The 23,133-nt window shown below is 52.2% G+C and overlaps 11 protein-coding genes across 11 annotated transcripts; 4 read left to right on the top strand and 7 right to left on the bottom strand.

Moving 5' to 3' along the window:
- Window positions 1-125: 125 nt before the first annotated feature.
- PtrM4_088520 (ProP, Permease major facilitator superfamily) lies at window positions 126-1,976 on the top strand (the record flags this gene model as incomplete). Its single annotated transcript, XM_001934686.1, has 3 exons — window positions 126-1,126; window positions 1,188-1,561; window positions 1,618-1,976. 3 exons carry the CDS (start codon window positions 126-128, stop codon window positions 1,974-1,976), a joined length of 1,734 nt encoding a protein of 577 aa, XP_001934721.1.
- Window positions 1,977-2,370: 394 nt separating this feature from the next.
- Window positions 2,371-3,486, bottom strand: PtrM4_088510 (NAD-binding-10 domain containing protein; the record flags this gene model as incomplete). Its single annotated transcript, XM_001934687.1, has 3 exons — window positions 2,371-2,883; window positions 2,940-3,268; window positions 3,327-3,486. 3 exons carry the CDS (start codon window positions 3,484-3,486, stop codon window positions 2,371-2,373), a joined length of 1,002 nt encoding a protein of 333 aa, XP_001934722.1.
- Window positions 3,487-4,352: 866 nt separating this feature from the next.
- On the top strand, window positions 4,353-5,234 carry PtrM4_088500 (DUF3431 domain containing protein; the record flags this gene model as incomplete). Its single annotated transcript, XM_066106843.1, has 2 exons — window positions 4,353-5,203; window positions 5,228-5,234. 2 exons carry the CDS (start codon window positions 4,353-4,355, stop codon window positions 5,232-5,234), a joined length of 858 nt encoding a protein of 285 aa, XP_065962511.1.
- Window positions 5,235-5,565: 331 nt separating this feature from the next.
- On the bottom strand, window positions 5,566-6,051 carry PtrM4_088490 (uncharacterized protein; the record flags this gene model as incomplete). Its single annotated transcript, XM_001934688.1, has 2 exons — window positions 5,566-5,655; window positions 5,707-6,051. 2 exons carry the CDS (start codon window positions 6,049-6,051, stop codon window positions 5,566-5,568), a joined length of 435 nt encoding a protein of 144 aa, XP_001934723.1.
- A 647-nt stretch (window positions 6,052-6,698) lies between these two features.
- Window positions 6,699-7,877, bottom strand: PtrM4_088480 (uncharacterized protein; the record flags this gene model as incomplete). The annotated part of the gene is made up of 1 exon (XM_001934689.2): window positions 6,699-7,877. One exon carries the CDS (start codon window positions 7,875-7,877, stop codon window positions 6,699-6,701), a length of 1,179 nt encoding a protein of 392 aa, XP_001934724.2.
- Window positions 7,878-9,210: 1,333 nt separating this feature from the next.
- PtrM4_088470 (CaiC, Acyl-CoA synthetase (AMP-forming)/AMP-acid ligase II) lies at window positions 9,211-10,864 on the bottom strand (the record flags this gene model as incomplete). Its single annotated transcript, XM_001934690.1, has 3 exons — window positions 9,211-9,295; window positions 9,349-9,368; window positions 9,425-10,864. The coding sequence occupies 3 exons, from the start codon at window positions 10,862-10,864 to the stop codon at window positions 9,211-9,213; spliced, it is 1,545 nt and encodes a 514-aa protein (XP_001934725.1).
- Window positions 10,865-11,392: 528 nt separating this feature from the next.
- Window positions 11,393-11,554, top strand: PtrM4_088460 (uncharacterized protein; the record flags this gene model as incomplete). The annotated part of the gene is made up of 1 exon (XM_066106842.1): window positions 11,393-11,554. The coding sequence occupies one exon, from the start codon at window positions 11,393-11,395 to the stop codon at window positions 11,552-11,554; it is 162 nt and encodes a 53-aa protein (XP_065962510.1).
- Window positions 11,555-12,215: 661 nt separating this feature from the next.
- On the top strand, window positions 12,216-12,854 carry PtrM4_088450 (uncharacterized protein; the record flags this gene model as incomplete). Its single annotated transcript, XM_001934691.2, has 2 exons — window positions 12,216-12,614; window positions 12,663-12,854. The coding sequence occupies 2 exons, from the start codon at window positions 12,216-12,218 to the stop codon at window positions 12,852-12,854; spliced, it is 591 nt and encodes a 196-aa protein (XP_001934726.2).
- A 599-nt stretch (window positions 12,855-13,453) lies between these two features.
- PtrM4_088440 (uncharacterized protein) lies at window positions 13,454-14,615 on the bottom strand (the record flags this gene model as incomplete). Its single annotated transcript, XM_001934692.2, has 4 exons — window positions 13,454-13,737; window positions 13,786-13,866; window positions 13,918-13,977; window positions 14,027-14,615. The coding sequence occupies 4 exons, from the start codon at window positions 14,613-14,615 to the stop codon at window positions 13,454-13,456; spliced, it is 1,014 nt and encodes a 337-aa protein (XP_001934727.2).
- A 3,530-nt stretch (window positions 14,616-18,145) lies between these two features.
- On the bottom strand, window positions 18,146-18,460 carry PtrM4_088430 (uncharacterized protein; the record flags this gene model as incomplete). Its single annotated transcript, XM_001934693.2, has 1 exon — window positions 18,146-18,460. One exon carries the CDS (start codon window positions 18,458-18,460, stop codon window positions 18,146-18,148), a length of 315 nt encoding a protein of 104 aa, XP_001934728.2.
- Window positions 18,461-20,498: 2,038 nt separating this feature from the next.
- Window positions 20,499-21,784, bottom strand: PtrM4_088420 (Tymo-45kd-70kd multi-domain protein; the record flags this gene model as incomplete). Its single annotated transcript, XM_001934694.2, has 3 exons — window positions 20,499-20,775; window positions 20,826-21,669; window positions 21,727-21,784. 3 exons carry the CDS (start codon window positions 21,782-21,784, stop codon window positions 20,499-20,501), a joined length of 1,179 nt encoding a protein of 392 aa, XP_001934729.1.
- Between the last annotated feature and the right edge of the window lie 1,349 nt (window positions 21,785-23,133).

Here is a 23,133-nt window from a genome sequence, read left to right as displayed (position 1 = left end):
CAGCACGAGAATTGGCACAACTTGTATGTTCCCTATATTACGAATTCTCGTTCCGGTTGCAACGAACAACCCATCTACGACCTCACTGTTTCGACAAAGTGCGACTGTGAAAAGCAACAGCGAGAATGACCGACAGTTCGGATTTCGAGAGCAACAACAAAGCCGACATGGACACGCCAAGGCCAGCTGCGTCTAGCCATGACGAGCACGATTCAGCTGAGAGCGTCTCCGAAAATCCAGATAGCGCTACAGCCTCACCTACGGACAAAGTGGAGCCCGAGTATCTGACTGGCCTCCGACTGGGCCTTGTCATGTTCACAATCTTCGTGAGCACCATTCTTGTTTCTCTAGAGATTGGCATCATCGCAACCGCAATCCCCGGTATCACCAACGACTTTCGCAAACTCGACGATGTGGGCTGGTATGGCAGCGCAACATTTATTCTCGCCGCCGCTGCCTCGCCATTGTGGGGCAAGCTGTACAAGTACCTCAACGTCAAATGGGTCTATCTCAGCGCAGTCGGCATCTTTTTGGTAGGCAGTATCGTAGCTGCTGCCGCACCGAATAGCATTGCCGTCATTTTTGGCCGCGCCCTTCAAGGTTGGGGAGCTTCTGGTGTTCTTGGTGGCACTCTCATCGTCATCAACTATGTGGCTCCGCCTAGAAACCATCCTCTTCTAATCGGCCTTTGGATGGCCGTCTTCATGGTGTCCACTATCCTTGGGCCAGTCATCGGCGGTGCATTCACAAGTGGCGTTTCGTGGAGATGGTGTTTCTGGATCAACTTGCCCGTTGGTGGTCCCATCGTCGTCCTGCTATTGCTGTTCCTTCGCATACCGGATCACATCAAGCCCGTTCCTGCTACATGGAAAGAGATTATCCTCAACCTCGATATCCCGGGCTTCTGCCTGCTACTCGTATCTCTCGTCTGTTTGACTCTCGCGCTTCAATGGGGTGGTCAGACCAAAACCTGGAACGACGGCTCTGTAATTGCCACTCTTGTTCTCTGGATCCTGCTCACAATTGGGTTCTTCGTTGTCCAATGGCTGCAAGGAGCACGCGCCATGGCTCCTTTGAGCATCCTGAAACAGCGTACGACATGGAGTAATATCGTTTTCTGCCTCGTGTAAGTCATTATCTGATGTCAGTCATTTTCTACAATGGCTTACCAACTATCCCACGTCTAGGTCCTACGCTGCGCTCTACCAAGTCATGTTCTACCTCCCCATCTACTTCCAATCTGTCCATGGTCAATCCGCAGTCACAAGTGGTGTCAATACACTCCCATTCCTCGCCTTTTTCGCTCTGGGAGCCATGGTCAGCGGTGGCGCTATCGGAAAGACGCGCTACACACAACCCTTCGAGCTTGCCGGTGCCTTGATCATGACTGCCGGTATGGCCCTCATCTATATCCTCGATGTCGACTCTCCCAAAGCCAAGTACATTGGCGCCGAGGTACTCTTTGGTTTTGGAATCGGGTTGTGTAACCAGGTCCCCATGACGGCTGTTCAGGGCTTCTCAAAACCCGACGAAGTCGCCAGCGCTACGGGAATCATGGTCAGTAAGTATTGACCAGCATCATTCGTATTTTCGCAATCATACTAACATTTTCCCTAGTGTGCCAAACCCTCAGCGGTGCCTACTTTGTTGCCATCGCGCAGTCCCTTTTCGCTAATCGCATGCTGCATACCCTCACCTCGGGCTCAAACCACCTTGATGTTGCCCTTGTTCTGGGAACCGGAGCTTCCGAACTGCAGGATGTATTCAGTGGCGACGATTTAACTGCAGTAATTGCCGCCTACATGGTGGGTATCAAAGATGTATTCACCTTCTCATTAGCAGCTGCCGCCTTCTCAGTTATATTGACCGCCCTTATCCCTTTCAAGAGGCTGCCTGATCACGGTAAGAAGCCAACCAAAGAGGCGGAGGCGAAGGCTTTAGAGAAGGATCAACAAGAGAAGGAAGTTGTTGTCTAGTCCTAAGCGACCACAGTCGGACCAACTTGATCGGAGCAAGGTGTTTCCGACGCGTGGAGGCTCTCATCACCTGCTCAGCCAATGGTAATAATAGAAGCCCGAGTGGCGATGTTGAATCGTGGCGGAGCGCGGCGGTAGATAGCCGATTGGTCGGACCGAAACACATGGGGCTATGAGGTTGACTTGTCGTTGCTCAACAATAATGCAAATACGATTATCATAAGAAGAAGAAATGTGTTACTGAAGCATACTACTGTATGACTACTACAATGTGTTTCAGTTTTGTTCGTTTCTTGACTTGATGTACGGGCAAAACGACGACGACGACACCTGAAGCATATCACTGCTCAAACTGGTGCCTATACACGCGCGCGCCGTTCGATATCGCCTTCACTTAGCCCTTCCTTTTCTTGCCCGCATGCCCGTCCTCGCCACCGCCCTTGCGCATGAAGCTCTCCTCGTATGTCTTGAAGAAGTCCTCAGGCTCTTGGGGATGAGTGCCCGTGACGTTGACGAAGGCAGTAGTGGAAATGTAATTGGTCTTGCCCTCGCGAACCAGACTATAGTACTCCAGGAGGTACTGCAGCTCGCTGGGATCAGAGTCACTCTGCGCCTTCAGCACCTTCTTGGCTTCAGCCTCGCTGATGTCCTCGAACTCCATGGAGCTGCCGAGCACTTTGGACGCAGCTTCTGCGATTTGGGAGCCAGTGCAGAGCTTCGGGCCAGTGCAAACCATGAGCTGACCACGATGACGATCATCGAAGCCAGTCTTGCCTTTTCCGGTAAGAACGTGGGCTGCGAGCTGAGAGATGTCTCCTAGAGCAACCGGGGCCATGAGGTGCGACTGACCGACCGGAAGAGGGAGGATGCCTTCCTTCTGAGCTTGGGGAGCATAAAGCAGCAAGTTCTACGAAATGATCAGCCTAAAGCTTGTAATAGGCAGCAAGTGGCACTGGAACCTACCTCAGCATAGAAGCCGGCACGGATGATACAGGGCGAGTGACCAGTTGAAGTACTACCATCACCCTTTGTAGCCATGACCAGGCACTCGAGATCAATGAACTGGCGCAGATGGGGCTGTTTATCACGCTCGGCGACGTCGCACCCAGCGGTCGAGATGAAGAGAACATTTGCGATGTCTGCCTTCTTGGTGGCACTGATGAGCTCAGCAGTGATGTCAAATTTGTCCTTGTGCGCAGGAGGAATCAGGCAGACAGTGTCGCAGCCAGAACCCTTGAGCGTCTTGACCATTTCGCGCTCTCGGCCAGGCTTGTGCGGGATAACTTTGGCACCTGAAGCATGTAGTCAGCGTCATGTTTTCAACTACACATTATCAGAGGGTCTACTTACCAAGCTGCATCAGCTCCTTAGCCCTAGCTCCACTGGGGTGAAGACACAGCACGCTCACCGAATCCACCTTGCTCTTGAAGTAGCTGTTGTCGAGAATGAGCTCGGCGATGAGGAATCCGGTATGGCCATCGCCTCCCGAGATGCAGATGTTGCGCGTCATTGCTATGGTCGTGGATCTTCTCGGTGTTAGTTCTCGTCAAACGATTTGAAGTTGTAAAGAAATCGATGAAAAGCTTCATGTAAGTCACGACTAAGAAGCTGTACCTGCATAAGTTTGCTACTCTTCGTCACATCATTTTCACTGTGACGTCGTTGCGTTGCTGCGTCAACCGTACGTCGGCACGCTTAGATTGAGCATAAACAGCGGTGAAGACGTTAGTTCCCGTGAGATGAAAGGGACGCCCGGTTTCACAAATGCTAGCTCTTTGCACATTGGGCAAATTCCAATAAGACAGGATGCGGGTTGTTGCATCCCACGATGCATGACGTAAGCTTAGCCACCCCTTGTCAGCAAGGGATGAACATGCGTCTAGTCACATGATTGAGCATATCCTCAAAACTTGCGTGGTTTTCCCTGTGAGTCCCACTTGCCAACACGAAAGAGTTCGTGTTCTTTGCGTTTTGTTCCAACTCAATATATGCATGAGCATAACACTTGCTCATTTCACAAGAAAATTTGGCAAACGCTCTGCTGTCAGTCAAACGCGCGTTAATTGTGATGCTACTAGGTAGAACGTTAACCCGTCGTTCCGTGGGCAAGGTTGCAAGTCCTTTGTACGATTACTAGTACACGTATCAATGTGGAAGTCAAGTTATGTATGAGAATCGGAGGCGCATCCAGGCGAGTCGCGCTAACCATCTTAGCGGAACGGGAAAGACCCCTGAATGACGAAGTCGAGGCTGAGCGCTCGGCGTCCATTGGCAACAACACGATATGCGTCTCGTTTGAGTGAAAAGGCTAATGTGCGATTCCACGACGTTGCGCGACGACCATCGCAATTCACACATCCCGAACTGGCTTCCGCGATGCAAAGAAAGATAGTCTCCTTCGCCATCACAACAGCCATCTTCCTTGCCATTATCGCCATCTTCCGACCAATCTCAAAGCCCCCTCAGAAACTCCGAGATCCAGCACCTGGTATCAAGGGCCACTACCCATATACCAAACCCAAACACGCGCCTTGGAATCCACCAAAACCCAAACCCCCAGTAGACGATGAGACGCAGGCTGATCACCTGATCATCAAATCCCGACTTGAAAACGAGGATCTCTCATGGATGGACCGGCTGCCTCGGAACTGGCAGAGGACCGTTCTTACAATTGATAATGATTTCGCAAAACTTCACGAGGGTGCGAAAAGAGTGGACAGAGGACGTGTAGCCGATGTGTACTTGAGATGGATCATCGAGAACTACAACAAGCTACCAGAAGTAATAGTATTTCTGCCTCCAGAGAACCAGCCACGTACCAGCGGGCAGCACATACGAAGTGAGATACCAAAGTTACGCGCACGTTCTATCCAGTCCTCCGGCTTTGCACCTCTCAAGTGCCCTGAGGTGGAAATGTGTGAGAAGTTGGTTCACCCCTTCCGCTCTCCACCATACGAAATTCGTACCTTGGATGAACCCATGGGGAACGTCTGGAAACAGATATTTGGTGATGCCAAGATGGGCGGCGAGGATCTTGCGGCGTCTCCTAGCGCTGAGTTTGCGGTCAGTAAAGCGCAGGTACAGAAGAGGAGTGTAGACGAGTACCTGAAGGCGTGGACGTGGCTTAATAGGACCCCCATGGACGACGATAGCGCTGGATTGGTCCTTGAGTACCTATGGCCTTTTCTCTTCGGGAGAGATGCATTGTTTTGCCCGGATTTCAAAGAGTGCGAGTGTCAGGTTTACGAGAGGTGCTAGTTGGATGTTCGCTCACGTTGTCAGCAAGTTTTTACTATTTGATAAAGCTGAGAACTGGGGATGCGATGGTATTCAATTCGTGTTTATTCCTATGATAGGGTTTAAGCGATAGCAACACTGAGGCTTCAGATTACATATCGAATCCCCCGCCACTACCACTGCTATTCCGCGCAACCCGACGCTTGCGTTGATAACAGGGGGCGACAACGGCGTCGGTATGGTCATGCTGTATGGTACCCACGGTATAGAGATTTCGAAAACGGCGGTTTCGACGGTTGCGGAAACGAGTCCATCACATTGGGGGATGACGACACTGAAGATATCGAACATTTCAGTTTCGCAGGCACTGAATTCCACCTCGCGATTGTAGCGGAGAACCATGTCTACGACTGTTTCCGGAGATATTCAATGGGGGTCCATACTGCGATACAAGTTAGTAAGGCTGTCTTTGGGTATCTTGGAACAGACTTACGTGAAAAACATCGTACTGGATGCTGCTGCAGAAGCTTTTGCATCGGGCGGTACGTTTCGCAGAAAGCACCTCATCTGACCTATTTGGGCCAGACTCGTCATCATCTGAATCGTCGTCTGAATCGTCATCTGAGTACTGGTAACTGATGTCGTCGTATAGGCCCGTCCTAACGCTGTCGGTTGTGGTTGTGGTTGTGTCTTCCTTGATGTCTGGGTACTGGTAACTCACGTCGTCGTACAAACCTGTTCTGGTGCTACTGGTTGCTGTGCTGGGAGTGTCTGTAGAAGTACAGCGTTGGCCGTTCGCTTTGTTGAGAGCCTCGAGATTTGCTGCTGTTAAACTCATTGCGCTGGCTTTCTTGTTTGGATGCACGATGGAACAATAATATCTTGAGATGAGAAGCAGTGAAGTTGGCTTGATGGCGCTTGCAAAGAGTGAAGTAAGACGCTGCTGGATGAGAAGAAGAGAATGGGAGGTTTGGGTAAAACCATTTTATATACGAATGCTCTTTCCAGCAGCGCTGTCAGAACCGTGATTCAGACTTTGCGAATTGGAAGTGACGACCTTGTTGTCTTGGTCGTTTCTTTGGAGAGCGCAGGCAGCAAGCCTTAATTTCCAGGCTCAACTATGGTACTGTCACCTCGCTAGCCTTGAATGTCAGCACCGCCAACCACTTGATCCACTGAAACATGTCTTTTCATCCAGCAAGCCCTCTGAGTATGTTTGCTAATTCTATTAGAAGAAAATGTGCAGAGAACTTTACTTTGGTGAGCTTGTCGGGCATGTTGTCTGACCTTTCGGGAGGAACACGTGCCGAGCTTCACACGCTCGCTCCTACAAAAGCATGCAGGTCACATGCAAAGAAAAACGCCATGTAGAGAAAAATATGCAATACCATCTAAAAGTCCCATAAATCTAAACATCCTCTATACCACCCATCATAAGCGTCGTCACATACCCCAAAGGGAACATTACAAATTATCACTCCCCCATCAAACCACCATACTAGCAAACAGCCTGGAAAAGATACCCCCCTTCCTCGACCTATTATGCGCCTCCGCCACTGCATCAACAGCAACCCCATAATCATCCTCTAACCTACTAACCCACCTCGCGGGTCCCTTCTCCCTAACCACCCTCTCCTGTGCCTTCAACCAAAACCCCAATTCCATATCCCTATCGCTCCTCGCATTCCCATACCACTCCGCCCACTCGCGCTCATCCCACCCACACCTACTTCCCCACTTCTCCTTAACCTTCTGCTCGAAGCCTTCCGCCTCTGCCTGCGCACACGTCGGGCAAAAGATCTGTTGGGGAAACAGCGACGACGTCTGTGCAAGCGGTGTGCGGTAGAAAGCGTAAAGGTGGTTAGAGTAAGGCGTGTAGTACTCATTACAAGAAGACGTAGTGCAAGGGCGATTCGTGTACCGCCAATCCCACGCCTCCTCCCTTGCGTCGTTTGTCTTTTCCGCAAGCAGCACCGGAGCGCCGAGCACGCGCCTCTTTTGGATGCGGACAAGTCTGGCGTCTTTGACCGTGCGCGCGTCTCGGAAGACGGCTTTTGCGTCTTCGAATTCCGCGGCCACGGCGTTGAGGGTTTTGCGGCCGGCGTTCTGGCGGAGGAGCTCGTACGAGCGCTTGCATTGGAGGGTTGCTTCTCGCAGCTCTTGGGAGGCGTGGCGCGGGCAGTAGCCGTGGAGGCGGGAGAGAGCGTAGGGGCCTTGGGGGAGGTAGTAGTGCGGTCCAAGGTGTGCGGGTGAGTAGTGCGATTTGCACGAGAGGTGGAGACAGGGTATGTAGTGCTCGAGAGGGTTGTATTGGCCCTGTGGAGCTGCCGGTGTCTCTAGAACTGCTGGGGCTGACTGAATGGAGAGCTGGGAAAATGTGGATATCGTGGACTGGAACGACGCCCGAGACTTTAGGGACTGGGTTGGTGGCGTGTAGTGAGCCGGCAGTGGAATGCCCGCCCATCTTGGATCGGGCTCTTGGGGAGATGCCGGGACCATCGTCTGTCTGCTCATGCATTTCCTCAATGGTCGAAATGTCCCAGTTGGGGGAGTGGGGAGCGAAACTGGACGCTGTACTGCGGATGGTGTAAGGTTTTCGGCTTGCTTCGTCAAGCTTGCAGCTGGACTCGCGAAAGAAGGGCCATCTTCATGTTGGGCCTTCATTGGAGAACTTGGTATTCTGTTGATCAAAGGTTCCGGTAGCTGTAGAGTCCTCGGCCTCGCTCTGGGCCATGTATGTGACTTTGGTAGCGGCTCTGGCTCCGCAAAGCGCACTGTAGCTGGTGATGATCGTCTGTTGAGAGTAGGTACTGATTCTGAAGATTTGAGACTGGGCTTCAGGCTCGATCTTTTAGGTCTTAGCACGGGAGGCGATGAGGATGTAGAGGTATTAGAGGTATTAGAGTTGTAACTAAAAGACGATCGCGTAGAGTTAGGAGTAGTAGAGCCGCTAGTACTAGCGTACCCCATAGGTACGTTGGAAGACATATTAGGAGGAATTAGGTCGATTGTAATAATGGTAGCGGTAGTTGTTGCGGAGGAGCGACTTGTCGAAGTGCTGGCCGTTGAAATATGGCAGGCTGTCAAGTTTTGTGTAGCCTTTAATTGCTGCGGGGTCGATCGCATGAAGATGACAATCCCTGGGTGTATATTCTGAGACATGACGGACGGGGGTGATGCCGGCGAAATGCCGAATGAGGCATGTTTACAGGGCTCCGCGGTAGAATGAAAAGGAGATTTAATGGAGCATACGCACTTGGTCGATCTGCCGGCATTCTTTAAAATAGCTACATGACGGCATACTGGTGAAGAAGTGGTCTGGACGAATGCACAAACTGCAAACTGAAGCGTGACTATATGTAGTGACAGGGGCAGTGCAGCCTGTTTCAAAAACTTGCATCAGTCACGATATTCGATCAGCAAACAAATTCGAGAGGCACAGCATATGGGGCCAAAGACGACGTGGACTCAGCCTCCGCGTCCCGCTCCAATCGGCCCTCTGCGCAGAATGTGCCTATGAGAGCGACTTCATTTCGTCTGCTATCATGTGAGACGAAAAGAACAGCGCATTACATATTTCGAAGGAATCATGTTGAGGCGTTTGGAATGGCCGAAGATGGGCCTGCGGCATGTGAGAGGCACAGTTCTGTTCAGGTCAGCCTTGTCAAACTACAGCCATACCACAACTGGTCATGTTTAACAGATTTTGGCCCCCGCATAACGCAAGGGCAACTTTGGTAAAGAAAAGTTCATCCGAAAGAGTAGGAAGCTGAAGAAAATACTGGACTTTTTCGCTATCCAATCTATCCGTACTACCACATAGTTACACAGTCTACGCGGGGCTCTGTCGACCGTCCGAGTGCGGTAACGGAGTATGGTATACAATATTCTAATACAGATATGTAATTTTCTTGCCTGCGAAAAGGCTCGCACTGCCTTTGGTGCATTCTGATCCGTCGAGAGGAACAAAACTGCTCTTACTGCGCCGTATAGGTACCTATAGCTTGGCCTTGGGCTGTTCTTGTTTGAGCATCGCTTCAGCAACCAGACGTCGCTGAATCTTCCCTGTTGCAGTCTTGGGCCTAGAAGTGGGCGGTTAGTGCAAGTTTCAGCTGCAATGTTAATGTTCACGTACATGATATCGGTGAAGAAAATCTGTGCAATGTTAGTCTGTGGCTCACGTCGTGATATTTGATCGGGCGTCGCAATACCTGCTTGGGTAGCTTGAATTTAGCAACGTGGTCTGTAAGCCACGTCTTCAGCTCGCCTGTAGTCAATGCTTGGCCTTCCTTGATCACGACCGCAAGCCCAACATCCTGACCATACATCTCATCCTCGATGGCGAAACTCACAGCTTCCGAAACTGCAGGGTGCTGTGCGATGACGTTGTCCAGTTCGATGGGACTAATCTTTTCACCACCCTTGTTGATCAATTCTTTGATACGGCCAGTGATGATAACATAACCCTCGGAGTCCACCTTGCCTTGGTCTCCAGTGCGGAAGAAGCCATCCTTTGTAAAAGACGAGGCATTCGCTGCGGGGTTGTTGAGATAGCCGTTGGTGACGTTTTCACCCTTGATACATATCTCAGCCTCTTTGCCCTGGGCTACCTCGTTGCCAGCTTCGTCAAGGATCTTGACTTCAACGCCTTGGCCGACTCCCACGCTACCAGGCTTACGCTGGTGTGGCGGAAGAGGATTACTCGTCATCTGATGCGCAGCTTCGGTCATTGCATAAGCCTCCAATACCGGCGCGCCGAATGCCTTTTCGAGCTCATAGAACGTTTTGGGGGACAGAGGGCTCGAGCACGACCGGATAAATCGAATCTTGGGCATTGGGCTTGGGAGAGGGCTTCTCAACAAGATCTGGTGAATAGTAGGGACAGCCGTGTACCAGTTCGCTTTGTGCTCATTGAAGTCCTTCCAGAAGACAGAAGCAGAGAACTTGGGAGGCACGACGACGGAACCTCCAGATGCCAAGGGTGCGAGGAATCCGGCAAGCAGGCCATGGACGTGGAACAGAGGCATGACCAGCATCGTGCGGTCCTTGGCCGTAAGCTCATAAGTACCTTGAATGTTCTTCATGGTACGCAACAGATTGCGATGGGTAAGCGGCACCGCCTTTGGTCGTCCGGTGGTGCCACTGGTGTGTAGCACGAGGGCGACATCATCCGGCTGCGCAGACAAGACTGGTGCAGATTTACCCGCGAGCTTTCCAGTTTCCTTGACGTCGAGAACGACCTCGCTGCCATTGTAGTAACATTCCGCGATGGCGGCATTGTATTTCCTCGCTGCGCGGACGGCAGCTGCATCTTGCGCAAAGGCGCCTTTGGGTACCAGAGCAATTGCCGAGCTTAGGTCGTCGATGTAGAATTCAAACTCGGATTGTTTGTACGCCGGGTTCAGGGGTGCGGCAATGGCCCTTTGCCATGATGCAGCGATGAAAGAGACGATGAACTCGTAGGTATTGGGCAGCGCAATCGACACAGCTGCCTCGGCAGATACGCCGACTTTAGCCAACTTTTGCTGGAATGACTTGACATCCACGGCCAGCTTCTTGTACGAGACTGTCAGGGCAGGGCTACCGGGCACGATGATGGCGGTCGATGACGAGTCCTTTGAGAAGGCGTGTTCTAGAGTGGTGGGAGACATGATGAGTGATTAATCTGGCATTCACGATCAGAGCTATGTTTGGAGATGGGGGCGCATATATAATGGTACCTCGATGATGATTCTATGACGCGCGAATAAATGTCTATCAGTGTAATCCCAACACCAGAGCCAGCTCAGAAGTGTCTAGAGATAGTGATATGGGAGATGATATGTGAGATGACTGTTATCGGAGACAGAGGAGCATCCGACGGCCAAGAGGCAGCGTGCCTGCATGATGCATACGTAATGCAGCTAATGTCTTAGTGTGGAGGTTAGCGCCGCCTTATGCGTGCACGGACTTGAGCAACTGCTAAGTTCAAGATCGTGCCTGCCACTACACCACAATCACAACAATCACCCCACTTCGCCGCTTTGCCATTGCCTCGAACCGCCACGCGATCTGACGTCTTGGGTCAACCTGGAGTAGTTGCTAATCTATTTCTTGAAGACAGATCTTACCGCCATCGTGCGCAGCGCTCGGCGCAGCAGTCGCCATTGTAGACGGTCGCGCTTACCTGCACCGATATCATGGCTGGCCAGCAGCCGCAGAAGGGGCAGGGCCTGCCCAACCCATATGGCTCAATGCTCCCCAACCCGTATGCTGGAGCCACCATCTCGGCTGCGCCCGTCAAGTACACGGAGGAGCAGGTCAAAGCCCAGCAGCAAAAGATCACACCTGGTACCTACTAGTAAAACTCCATAACACGTATAGGATTATGACTTATCTGATTTTGTAGCCTTTCATAATCCACACGCCATCAAGCGTCCCCAGGCCAAGAACCAGACAAAGAAGCCCGGTAACATGATCAACAAGGGCGTAATGCCTGCAGCCCGTCCGCTGTTTTCGTCTGGTGCTGGTCCAGCCACCCAACAACATGGCATCGAGTACTACCTGAGTACTGCAGATGATGATGCTGCCATCATAGAAGAGCGCAGACAGCGCAACTATGAGGAGAAGCAGCGCAAGAAGGAGCAGAAGAAGTTTACCAGACAATACGGACAGTGGAACCCACAAGCACCACACAAGCCGAGCACTCCCTCCAACTTGGCTGCTTACAGGGCTAGCGGAGGCTACCGGCGCAAGAAGGAAGCTTTCAGCGCCTTCCTGCGTGGAGCTAGTGAACAACAGAGGTCTCGCGACGACAGCGACGCCTCGAACAGCCCCCGCCCGCTGTCTTCGGACAGCTCAAAGCCAGTTGCGCTTGAGCCTCCGCACTCTCAAGCGCCTCCGCCTCCGCCTCCGCCTCCACCACCAGCTTACCAGGGTGCGACTATTTCGGCCCCTCCCGTCCTCTATGCGGGTGCAACCATCTCCGGGCCCCCGGTCCATTACGAACGCCCCGCCTTGCAGATGCAGGGCGGCGGTGCCGAGCCTATGGAAGATGAACGCCCAGCCAAGCGTGTCAAGACCCTCAGCAAGGCAGAGAAGATGATGGAGAAGATGGGTTACAAGAAAGGTCAAGGCCTTGGAAAGAACAACGACGGTGTCATCCAGCACTTGGAAGTCAAGATGCGCAAGGCGCCCCAGGGTGGAACCATCTTCGACGATGACAACGGCAAGGTCAAGGCCCAGCAAGTCTGGGATGTGCGCGGTGGTGAGCGAGCCCAGAAGGACGAGCCTGGCAAGTTCGGTGAAGAGTCTAGCGTCGTGGTTGCATGGGGTTGCGTCGATGGTGTGGATTGGACCGCCAACGCCGACCGCAACGATGGTGGTATCCGCCAAGAGATGGGCGAGGCCTTCGGCAACAAGGTAAGTTTATTTTGTATGTTTGAATGGCATTTACTAACAGCATTGCAGTTCGGACCGGTCACAAAGGTGCAGCTGGACGAGAGCAGCAAGGATGGCGCCGTCTACATTCAGTTCAGTTCAGTGCTGTCTGCCTTGAACGCCGTCAACCGCTTCGACGAGGGCTGGGAGTTCAGAGGGCGGAAGATCCGCGCAAAGTACTACGACGAGCGCAAGTTCCTTGCCGGCGTCTACGACCATTAGACTTGGCGAGCTTGGAGAACGTATACTACTGTGTGTTTCATGGCTTGACAGAAGGCTGAATGAAGCATGGAAGAGCTGGTCGGGCTTGGATATATGGAGGAAAGACTTCCACATTGTTCCTGACTGTCTCATCATCCCACCCTTTAAGGATGACACTAGGCACATCTGCACACCAGATTGTTAGCCGAATACATGTACATTTAATCAAGCAAGACAGCGGATACGCACAACACATCTTTTCTTTATGTAACAGCGTTACTTACCATCGTCTGAAGTGTAGACCAAAGATGCAGAGAAACCATTGCCAAAAAATCTTGTATCCATCCCCACCCACCTTCTCTTCCGTTTCCCTACACTCATACACGAAGAAGATGCAGAAACAGACACAAGCTGAGCTACTCCTCGTCTAATGCAGCGTCCCAGATAGGACAAAAGAGAACACGAAAAAAAAAGCGATCCCGTACAACTGTAGTAGTAGATACGCCCGCCGGCCCATCCAAACAAAAAAAACTCCTTACCATATGAAAAAAGGTATATGCATCCCTGTCCTCCATCCCATCTCCCCAAACCCCCCCCCCCCCACATCCACCTCCCACAGACTACGCATTCCCAGGCTTCTCATCAGTATCAATATGCCAAACCACATAATTCGGCAACCCATAAACGCCATAACCCGCACGACTCGCCATCTTGGCAAAACCCTCCGTCTCAGCCTGGTTTTCGAATGCGTAGCACGGGAAGTTGATACCGGAGCGGTGGACGTCAGCTTTGACGATGATGTTTACGCCGCCGATGCCGTCGAGGGGTATTTCTTCGTCCTTGTCTGCGCGCCAGTCGCCCATTTTGGCCATGTAGCGGCGGTTGGTGGGCATTTGTTTGTAGCCTGGGATATATTAGTATGGAGTGAGGGATGGAGGAGGGGGGAAATTACCTTCTGCGAGGACGACGTTTTTGTCGAGAGAGGCGGCGAGTTTGAGGCCTTCGGGGGATTCCTGCCAGGAGTTGTAGTCAACTGGGGTGTGTTAGTGGGCGGTCTGTGGTCGGTCTTGGCTGAGGGACTTACATCGTCCTTCAATGTCGACCATTTTACCGTTTTCTTCCTTGTACCTGTGAAACCAGATGTCTACACTTAATTAGCATTGTCATGTAAACTGTTTCCGTGCGGTACTCACTAGGAACAAGAATATCCCGGTCGTGAGCAACAAAGTCCTCGATAATCTTGGATGGACTATCGACAATGTCCACGTCTCTCCAGTATACCCAGCTGTGGTCTGGCTTCAAGGCCGTTGCTAGCAGGTAATTTCTCGCCTTGCCCATTGCCTTTCTGCGTGGGCCCTGAGCTTCGAAGCTGTGTCTGTCTTCCACACTCTGGGATAGGGTAACACCGAAATCTTTCTCCACGATCATGGTCGACCGGAACGCTACGTCGGGGTTGTTTTGCACCCTCTCCAGCTCTTTTGCCAGTGCTGCCATGGTGTCGTCGGTGGTATCACCCACCAGGAACGCCAGGTCGATCAGTTCGTGCGGATATGTGAGTTGAGTGAGGAGGTCAAAGTGTTTGGCGATGTAGTAGGAGGCATCGCGGAGAGGTGTAAGAATCAGGACGCGCTCCTTGTTCTTGACTGCGTTCGGGGTGGACTTTATTCCGTTGAGATCAACGTGCTCGATGAAGGTGGCGTTGACTTCGACTGGCTTGTGATGGTTGAATATTACTGGCGTATTCAGATGGTTTTGCCATTCTTCCCGCTCGTTTGCCGACATGTGCATTGGGGGTTTGGAGGGGCCGAAGCAGTAGAATCTGAGATGGGTTAGTCAGGGATTGCTGCACACAATGGAAAAAGAGGAAGCATTCGCATCCATTGGAGACATGGGAAAGCCGATGTACCTCTGCAAGTCCCCCGCTGCCGAACCCATTGACCGCCATAGCAGCACAATTGCTGTGAATAGGCCCAAGCCCACCATAAACCTCGGATTCCGCACCGTGCTTATTATCTGACGTGATGGCGGCAGCCGTGCCTGGGCAGCCTTCCACGAGTAACCTTTTCCCACAAGCATGTTGAGCTTGTATCCGCCAGCGTGTTCCTTGTCCTCCTCCTCCCCTCTTGCCTGCGAGATGCGTATCGAAGAGCTGCGCGCCCTGACCGAATTGATATCTTTGGTTTCTCTCTGCGAATGCCGCGGCGGTGATTGCGACTGTGGTCTGTCCAGTTTGGCGGTTGAGAGCGCCTCGGGCGCGACGTTAGGGCGAGACTAGGTGTTGTGCGTGACGTCGTAAGATGGGCGTGTTGGGGACGGTAAAAGGGCCCGTTGTGGCCACGACTAGAGAATGCCGGGTCGTCGCTGCTGCGGACCGCTGGAAGAGGAATCACGGTAGGCAAAGGGCGGGCGCAATTGCGTTGCGTAGTCAGTTTGAAGATTATCTCGAGCGCGAGCATGCAAATGACGCTAAGTGTGGATCAATCGCGATAGGGCCACTGATGACGACGCCCCCGAAATGAACAAGACTAGATGGCTTCAAAACATCAATTGTGTGTATTCCTGAGTTCGATATGAGAGTTTCTTTTTCTAGTACATGCCGCAGATCGCCAGAGAAATACAAACAGTTGACCTCCTCCTCCTCGTGTCCATGACAAAGACGGGTGAGATTCTACCTTGTTATGACACGTGAAAAGGCCGGAAATACTTCCGATTCCCATGGTGGCTGTGCACCGCGACCGTCGAAACTGAGGCTGCGTTACGTGTGACGTTTGATACAGCAGTCGCATTCGTGACTGATACTGCCGCGTACAATTGAGTATTTGCAAAGAGACACCATTGTTTACACACGTCATAATCTCTACACGATCTACTTAGTCGTTGCGGCCCGCACTTTAGAGCCCGTCCTCCGCACGCGTCTGCGAATACGGGATGCCTAAACCGCAGTATCCCAGACCCCAATGGAGCTACTAAACAAGCACATGCATCGTGCAGCTTGAGAACTTTTGCATCGGAAACTCCTTCACGCCTCAGGTTTGCTATAAATCCTATGTCTGATAATTACCAAAGGCCACTATATCTACGTCAGCTCAGTACCTAGTCAGACGCCCGTCGGAGTACGACGACGCCCTAACTTAACTTAACTTGACTACTACTTTGTAAGACCCACACACACCAACTACAGACCACGCCTTTATACGAGCTCTGGCAGGCCCCACGATGTCGATATTATTAGTCGTTATGCGAAGAGCTGATGTCTCATCCGCATCCTTCCAATCTAATTCCCAGCCTAGCCTGGTCAATGTCCAAGATACTCTCGAAGCCGTTTGGGCGTCGTATCCTCCCAAATGATGCCATGGATCCTACCGCACCTGCGCTTCCCCATGGCATGGCTTGCAGCTCTACTTACCAAACTGAGCTGTTAATGATGTACCCTTACCGATCCCTGGCCAACAGTGTTGGCTGGAGGAATATTCCGACTCTTGGACCGATTTTGCTTCTCTTTATCGCCTGCGACATGTCCCATCGACAAACGGCCCAAACTACCTTGGCCTCTAGCACAACTATCTACCCATACACATACAAAACGTGGTACGATGGTGAAGGAAATAGGAGTTATTGGTTGCGGTCTTTCCATGCGCTTAGTTGATGTGGGGGTCATCTGGTAAACCCAAGTCTCTGGGAAGTCAATAACCTTGACCTGCAGGCAAGACATGGTGACGGACATAACAGCCGGACCTGTGTCGTCTAATTCTTTCTCTTTCCTTGCACCTACAGTCCAAAGGAACGGATTACCCAGTCGAGAAAGTACGGACTGGCCCACTTTTCGATACGAGATGTGTGGATACCTCGAGGCAGTGACAGCAGTAAGTAGGTAGTCGAGCACTGCAGATACCGGTACTGAACAGACATCCGCTAGGTTCAGAGGCTAACGCAAGACCACGTTGTAATTCGAAGCGATGATAGCGCGCGGCGGCAAATCCCTACGCCACTTGTAAGGGTACACACTGTATCCGCCGGAGACTAGTCGTTGTAGATGGCTCCAGGTCAATCTGATCGTCTCCACGGATGTGTGAATCAAGTGGCTGCATGTGTGCAGTACTGCCGGCGGATGTGCGGCTTCTCTATAACCCTGCCGCCAAAGCGAGAACGAAATGTGTGATACCAAATGCATTGATTGGTGAGAACAACACGTTCTACTGTACCTACTGTCCGTGTGAGTAGGATAAGCGCGCGGGCGTTGCTCACATGTTTGTCGGCAGAGGGAGGAATGTGACATGACAGGCAGCTGCCCCACTGCCTCAATACTACACAAAGCATCATGCAGTTACTCCGCGCGCATGGCGTTGTTGTTTGGTCCAGTCGAATGCAAGATACTGAAGGCGGCAACGTAGCTCGTGTAGTAGTGATCAATGAGTGTCATGAATCCGTTTGGTTGCGTCAAAAACCAGCCACATACACGGCAAGTACCGGTAAACGCCCAGTGGTTCCACACCGGCAGATCTGGGTTAGCGATCGATCAGGCATCCCATCGGCTAGTGTTCCCCGTTCCGTGTGAGCAACGGCTGAAGAGGTCAGGTTGAATATGCAGAAACTCGGCACGAGTCAATGCGGAAGGAGCGTTTTGTGTAGCGGCGCTTCTGAAAAGGCATAGTTACACTGACTTGGTGGAAAGTGTCAGGGTTGGACTTTGCCACCTGAGACAAGCTCGGGGCAGTGGTCGTTGCCAGGGAAGAGAGCTGTTCGACGGAGGTGGGATAAACATGATGAGTGCGAGTATTGCAAGTGGAATCTTAGCATCGCGTCTGTTTGAGTTGCCTAGTGGGGGAGTAGCGTCTTTCGTTAATTTTCACATGCGCCCCCATCACTTAGTAAAGTGTGACACCATGTATAGAACTTGACACCGAAATTATATTCTGTGTTATCCATGTGATGAATCTGCCGTTACAGTCATACCTAACATATCCTAATCTTGAATGAAGGGAAGTTGACCGAAGTCCAACACAAAAAGACAAATATGTGAATGCAGTAGAGACAGGCTGACTGGAAGTCGACAAACCGAAATCCGAGCCATGTTATCGAAGCAGATCTGCCACCAGAAAAGACAAAACTTTTAATGGAAAGATCCAAGCCACCAATGCGAGTAAACAGAATCACAACCACCACCAGCCACTGTTCATCAAGAATAGTGATTTAAAACAAAGTTTGCTCACTGTACCACCAATGCCGCTGAAAAAGAACAAAACGTATGCCACCTGTAACACTGGGAGATAACTCTCGAAGCACATTTGGAAAAAGGTTTCCTACTGCTTAAGTTAAGCGGGACTCTGGAAGTCTCGGCCACCACGGCGCGCAAGCGAATATCTGGCCCGAGTTGGGAGATTGGTGATGGCTGGGCGACCATTTAGACACTCGTTCAATGCCTCTTGGGTAGCCCCTGAGCGAACAAGTGCTTGCATCTCAGAATACCAGAGGTGATCGTTGTGTCCATGTTCCTCGAGCTCTTGTAACATGTCGCCGAAGACCATGTTGTCTTGCTCAAGTTGAATCATTGCCAGCTCCATCACGTCCTTCTTGCCAAAAGTCGCGGCATGCGGTTTTTTGATGTTATTTTTTCCGAGCCTACGCATGACGCCCTCTCGTCGATTTTGTCGCGGCATCGCCGTTTCTCGGAGGCGTTCGTTATTCGAAGTACAGACACGCTCCATTCTTCCCAAGGTGATTCCAATGGTATCCCTGCGATCTTGCTCGGTGCGGGCCTTCAATGGGCTTTTCAACTCCTTCTTTGCCCCTTTATATGAACCAGGCTGTGAACTCGTGCGCTTCTCTGAAGCCCTGCTACGAGTAACCCTGCTAGCATGCTTTTGTGCCAGTGGGCCTGATATGGGACGACGATACGGCTAAATGTGGCCAAGCATCGTGGAGCATTGATTGAGAGCAGTTGTCGCATGGTCGTACGTAGGTTCTTGATGCAACATCCTGGGAGAAACAATAGGCGATGGATGGTACACTGATGAATCGTACGCCGAAGAAGATGCAGAAGACACCGAAGGCGTTCTCTGCATTGGCGCGCCGAAAGTAACGCTGTAATACAGCTTTTCTTCTTTGATTGGCGCAAGATGGATCAACTCCTGCGGTTCACTACTACAGTCAGACAAGTGCCACGATGCCGACAAGGAACCAACATACACGTGCGGAATGGTTTGATCAAGCACTATTGACTCCCAGGTCCCTCTTGGTGTGGTAGAGGAACCAAGTTTGGTGGGATCGGGGAGGAGCATCATCATGTAGGGATAAGGACAGAAAAAAGACAAGACAAAGACAAAAGCCACCGGGGAAAACTGAAAAGTGTTGATTGATGCAGAAAAGAGATGCGACAACACTTCACTCTTATACTGGCTATGTGTGAGAGTCACCTCGTGCAGTGGGTCAACGGCAGCGGGGAAGCGGGCGGTTCGACAAGGAAAGAGCTGGGCATCGCAACCATCAGACATGGGTTGTAATGCACACTCTGTATCGTTCCTCAAGTCGTACCAGTCCTCAAAAGAGGGTGTGGGGAGGATGTGCAGATCAGAAGGGGCTAGTGTTCATGGTAGGAACGATTGATATTTCCCCCTTGCTGGCGTCGAGACAAGGCTTGCAGTCGAGCCATCTCACGACAGGCATGGTTTCCCTTGCAAGGTCCACCATTGTTTTCGTAACAGAGATCCAGACATGCAAGGCGTACTGGCGGTGTACGGCTAAATCGTCGTTTCGAGAGTTGGCGTCACTTGAATGACCAGAAAGACGTTTGACAGGTCTCAATATGGAACGACGTGTCAGCGCAGAACGTGCAATCGGCGAGCTCTCGACACATCCAGTGTCCAGATGATAGGGCATCTCTAGTCTGTCATGCCCGTCAATATCAGTGTCCGTTGGGGCCAGGGAAGAATCGTGGCGTATCCGACAAACGAAAGGCAATCCTCCGAAGACCGCTTTCCTGGCTGTCGGATAAGACGATCGATTTACAAGGTATGGATCAGCAAGCCGACGTTTTGGGTAATGAGGGCGACAGTGATGGAAGTGGCTGCCGCGGGCTGAATAGGATGTACCATATTGCAGAACTTGGTGCTGTAGTCTGGTCGTACAAAGCAACGGGGGATACGTGTGCCTAATGTAGCATGGGTGCTGACAACAGGCCCCGCCTTGCACGGCTCGAGCAAGAGATTAGGATGTAGCAGCAAATTGTGAGGATGACGGCGCACGGGATGGATAGCAGCCACACGTAATAGGCGCGCGCTAAACATGACGAAAGGAGACGATGGGGCCAAGCAGGAAAAGATCAATTGCACGTGTCGCAACAAAAACGCAAAGGAATAGATGAAGAGAATGACTGCTTGAAACTATCCCAAATAAATCAAACCTTCCTGCAATTCTACACACTCCATTGTGAGGCAGACTTAAGTATACTGCGGATTAAAAGTCTGCCCCAAGCCTTGTCGCCAAATTGATACATACAAGTGTTACATGCTGACCCATGAACTGTCCCCGGGAGCCCTCCAGTCCTCAGATGCTGAACACCAACTTCAGCGCTTATTCTTTTGATGCTATACGCTATCAAAGAAAGTCAGATCGCAGGGAGTAGTCTATGCAATTAAGATGGAACGCCAGCGTCGTGAACATTTTTATTTAAAAGAGGACAATAGCGGCCATGGCGGCGAGACCGAGAGCACCGTTGACAGCGCTGAGGGTAGTGGCGGCGCCAGTCTTGCCGTTGCTACCACCCTGCTTGGTACCAGTGTGGCCCTCACCGGCGGGGTCGATGAGCTTGCCCTCGCACTTGTAGCCACCCTGGATGAGCTTCTTGGACTTGAGAGGCTGGTAGAAGGCACAGGTCTCAGTGACGTTGTCGGTTGACTGGAGGTTGAAGGCGCCCTTAACGCTGTCGAGCACGGGGGTTTTGACGCTATTGCATGTTAGTGACAAAGTTGCATGTGGTGTTTACAGTGGACGTACCTGGTAAAGTTACCGCTCATGTCGAAAGCACCACCAATGCTCTTGAGCTTGGGGAAGCCGTCAACTTCGATGAGCTTGGAGTTGTTGGCGATTTGCAGGTTGTCGGTGATCTTGGTGAGCTGGGGGAAAGAGACGTTGGACAGGTTCTCGTTTGCGACGAGAGCGACAGCCTCACCGACTGAAGTCAGGTTGGGCGCAGTAAAGGACTCAAAACCGTTGTTGTAGAGACCGAGAGAGCCGTTGAGAGTCTCGAGGGAAGGAACGGAGACGGAACCGCAGAAGCGGAAAGTCAGGTTACTAGCCCAGATCAAGTTGGGAAGCTCGACCTTGACGGCCTCGTTGTTGTCAGCCAGGGTAAGCGACTTGGAGACGTTGCCCAGCTGCATGGAGATGGTGTCGATGTAGCCGTTGTTGGCGATGAAGACCTCCTCAACCTCCTCAATGTTGATACCCTTGAGAGAGCGGAGAGCAGTGTTCTGGATGTCGATGTTCTTGGCCGAAGTGACCTCGGCGCCGAAGCCGATCTCCTGGAGGTTGGGCAGCGCGTTCCACTTGATCGAGTCGACCGTCTTGAGCTTGGGGAAGTTGATGGCGTAGAGAGAAGTGAGGCCGTCGAGGTGCATCTGGCCGTCAAGCTCGGTCAGGTCGCTGGCGCTGATCTGCTTGATGTTTGAGTTTGCCGTGGCGATCAGGTCGCCAGTGATCTTCTTGACGCCGTTGATGGCGATGTCGTCGCTGGTGCCCGTCTCGATGGCGATGCTACCCGAGAAGGTCGAGCAGGATGCGAGCGCGGTGGCGTCACCGGCATTCTGGATCGTTAGTGTCGCGGTGGCACTGCAGGCGGCTGTGACGACGCGTTAGCACTTCTTGTCGTATGCGCAGAGAAAGCGAAGAGACATACCATAGGCCTGGTGGGCGGCAGCCAGGGCCGGAAGGGCAATCTTGAGCATGGAAGGCATTTTGTGTAGTGGAAGCAGGTTGATGACTGGCAGCAACCGTTAGCAGAGGCGACAAGGAGACAATTGAATGCGCGGAAAGCAGTGGGCCCTACCTGGGATATTAAGACTGCTCGCTCTGTTTCACTTTGCGGCCTATTTGTTGAATGGGGGAAAGATGTTGGAGCGAGGGAAAGAATTGACAAGTAAAGCAGGCAGTATTAAATGGAGTAGTCCCAGGAGCGCGATGAGAAGGCGCGGCCGTTAAGAGCGAATGTGGATGAAGACAAAGGGAGGAAAGGGCTTTGGAGAAGTAGAGCAGGCGTGGAGAAAAGGGGAGGGCCGTGGTGCCAGCTATGGAAGGCGCTACCCAGGTAGTTGCCCCTAGCCTGCTCGGGTGGAGATCCCACACGCGGCCAGAGCGCGCCCAGCATCATCGATCATCAACCAGCAAGATGTGAAATCCGAAATGGCTAGTTGGCTACCAGTCGTTGTGTGCCCGCGCGCTGTCTATTGCACTGCACTGCACTGCACTGCACTGCACTATCGTCACTCGAGATGCACCCAGAGGGGTTTCCAAGGAGGCGTTCTGCTGCAGTCCCTGAGACTACGCACTGGTTTGACAGGCGTAAGATGTGTTTCCATTCACGACAGTCTCCCCACCTTGTCCCGCCCCAGCGTCCACCAGTGACCACTTTTCGGCATCCCATTTCGCTCTCGGTGCACTCGGCCGGGGCACGGCGCTCACAATTTAGAGTGACGTGCTCTCCAATCTCAAGTTTTGCGGTGCATGCATGGATTTGGCGGCGTCCGTCGAAGCCTCAACAACAGGGGGCCCCATCCGGATCGCCTGTCCATCGGTCGCCCTAGGAGACGACTGCGACCATGCTCCGCCGTCCGCTAGACACTGTCTGCCCGCCGCCGTCGTCTGCCAGCACCAGACAAATTCAAGCTGCCAACTTTTCTCTGCCGCCCGCCCTAGCTCTGGCACTGGCACTCGCCCACCAGACGGATGCGCGGCACGTTCGCGCTCAGCGCCATTACGAGCCCTCTCTTCCAGACTTCTGGCCGACTCGAAACACAACAAGCAACTGCTGATTGCGCGGCCTGGACCAATCCGGCTACCCTCGTCGTCTGGCACGAGCGCCTTCCCTATCGTTTCAATGCGGTTACATCCGAGCCCATATCGGCTTAGCGCGCCCGTTGCAAATCTCCAGCCCGAACAGAACCAACGCCGTCAATAAAAACAATAGATATATTTAACCAGCAATCCACCACCTCGCCCCGTTAGCCTCAATGCGCTCGCCTCCTTTAACCCTCTCCTGTCCCTTCAGTTGCCAGCATCATCACCCGCACTTGCTTCCTCAGGCTTT

This window comes from Pyrenophora tritici-repentis, chromosome 4, assembly GCF_003171515.1.
Source record: "Pyrenophora tritici-repentis strain M4 chromosome 4, whole genome shotgun sequence".
Taxonomy (NCBI): domain Eukaryota; kingdom Fungi; phylum Ascomycota; class Dothideomycetes; order Pleosporales; family Pleosporaceae; genus Pyrenophora; species Pyrenophora tritici-repentis.
Note: the sequence above shows the minus strand (reverse complement) of the source record. Positions and strands in the feature narration are given on the sequence as shown.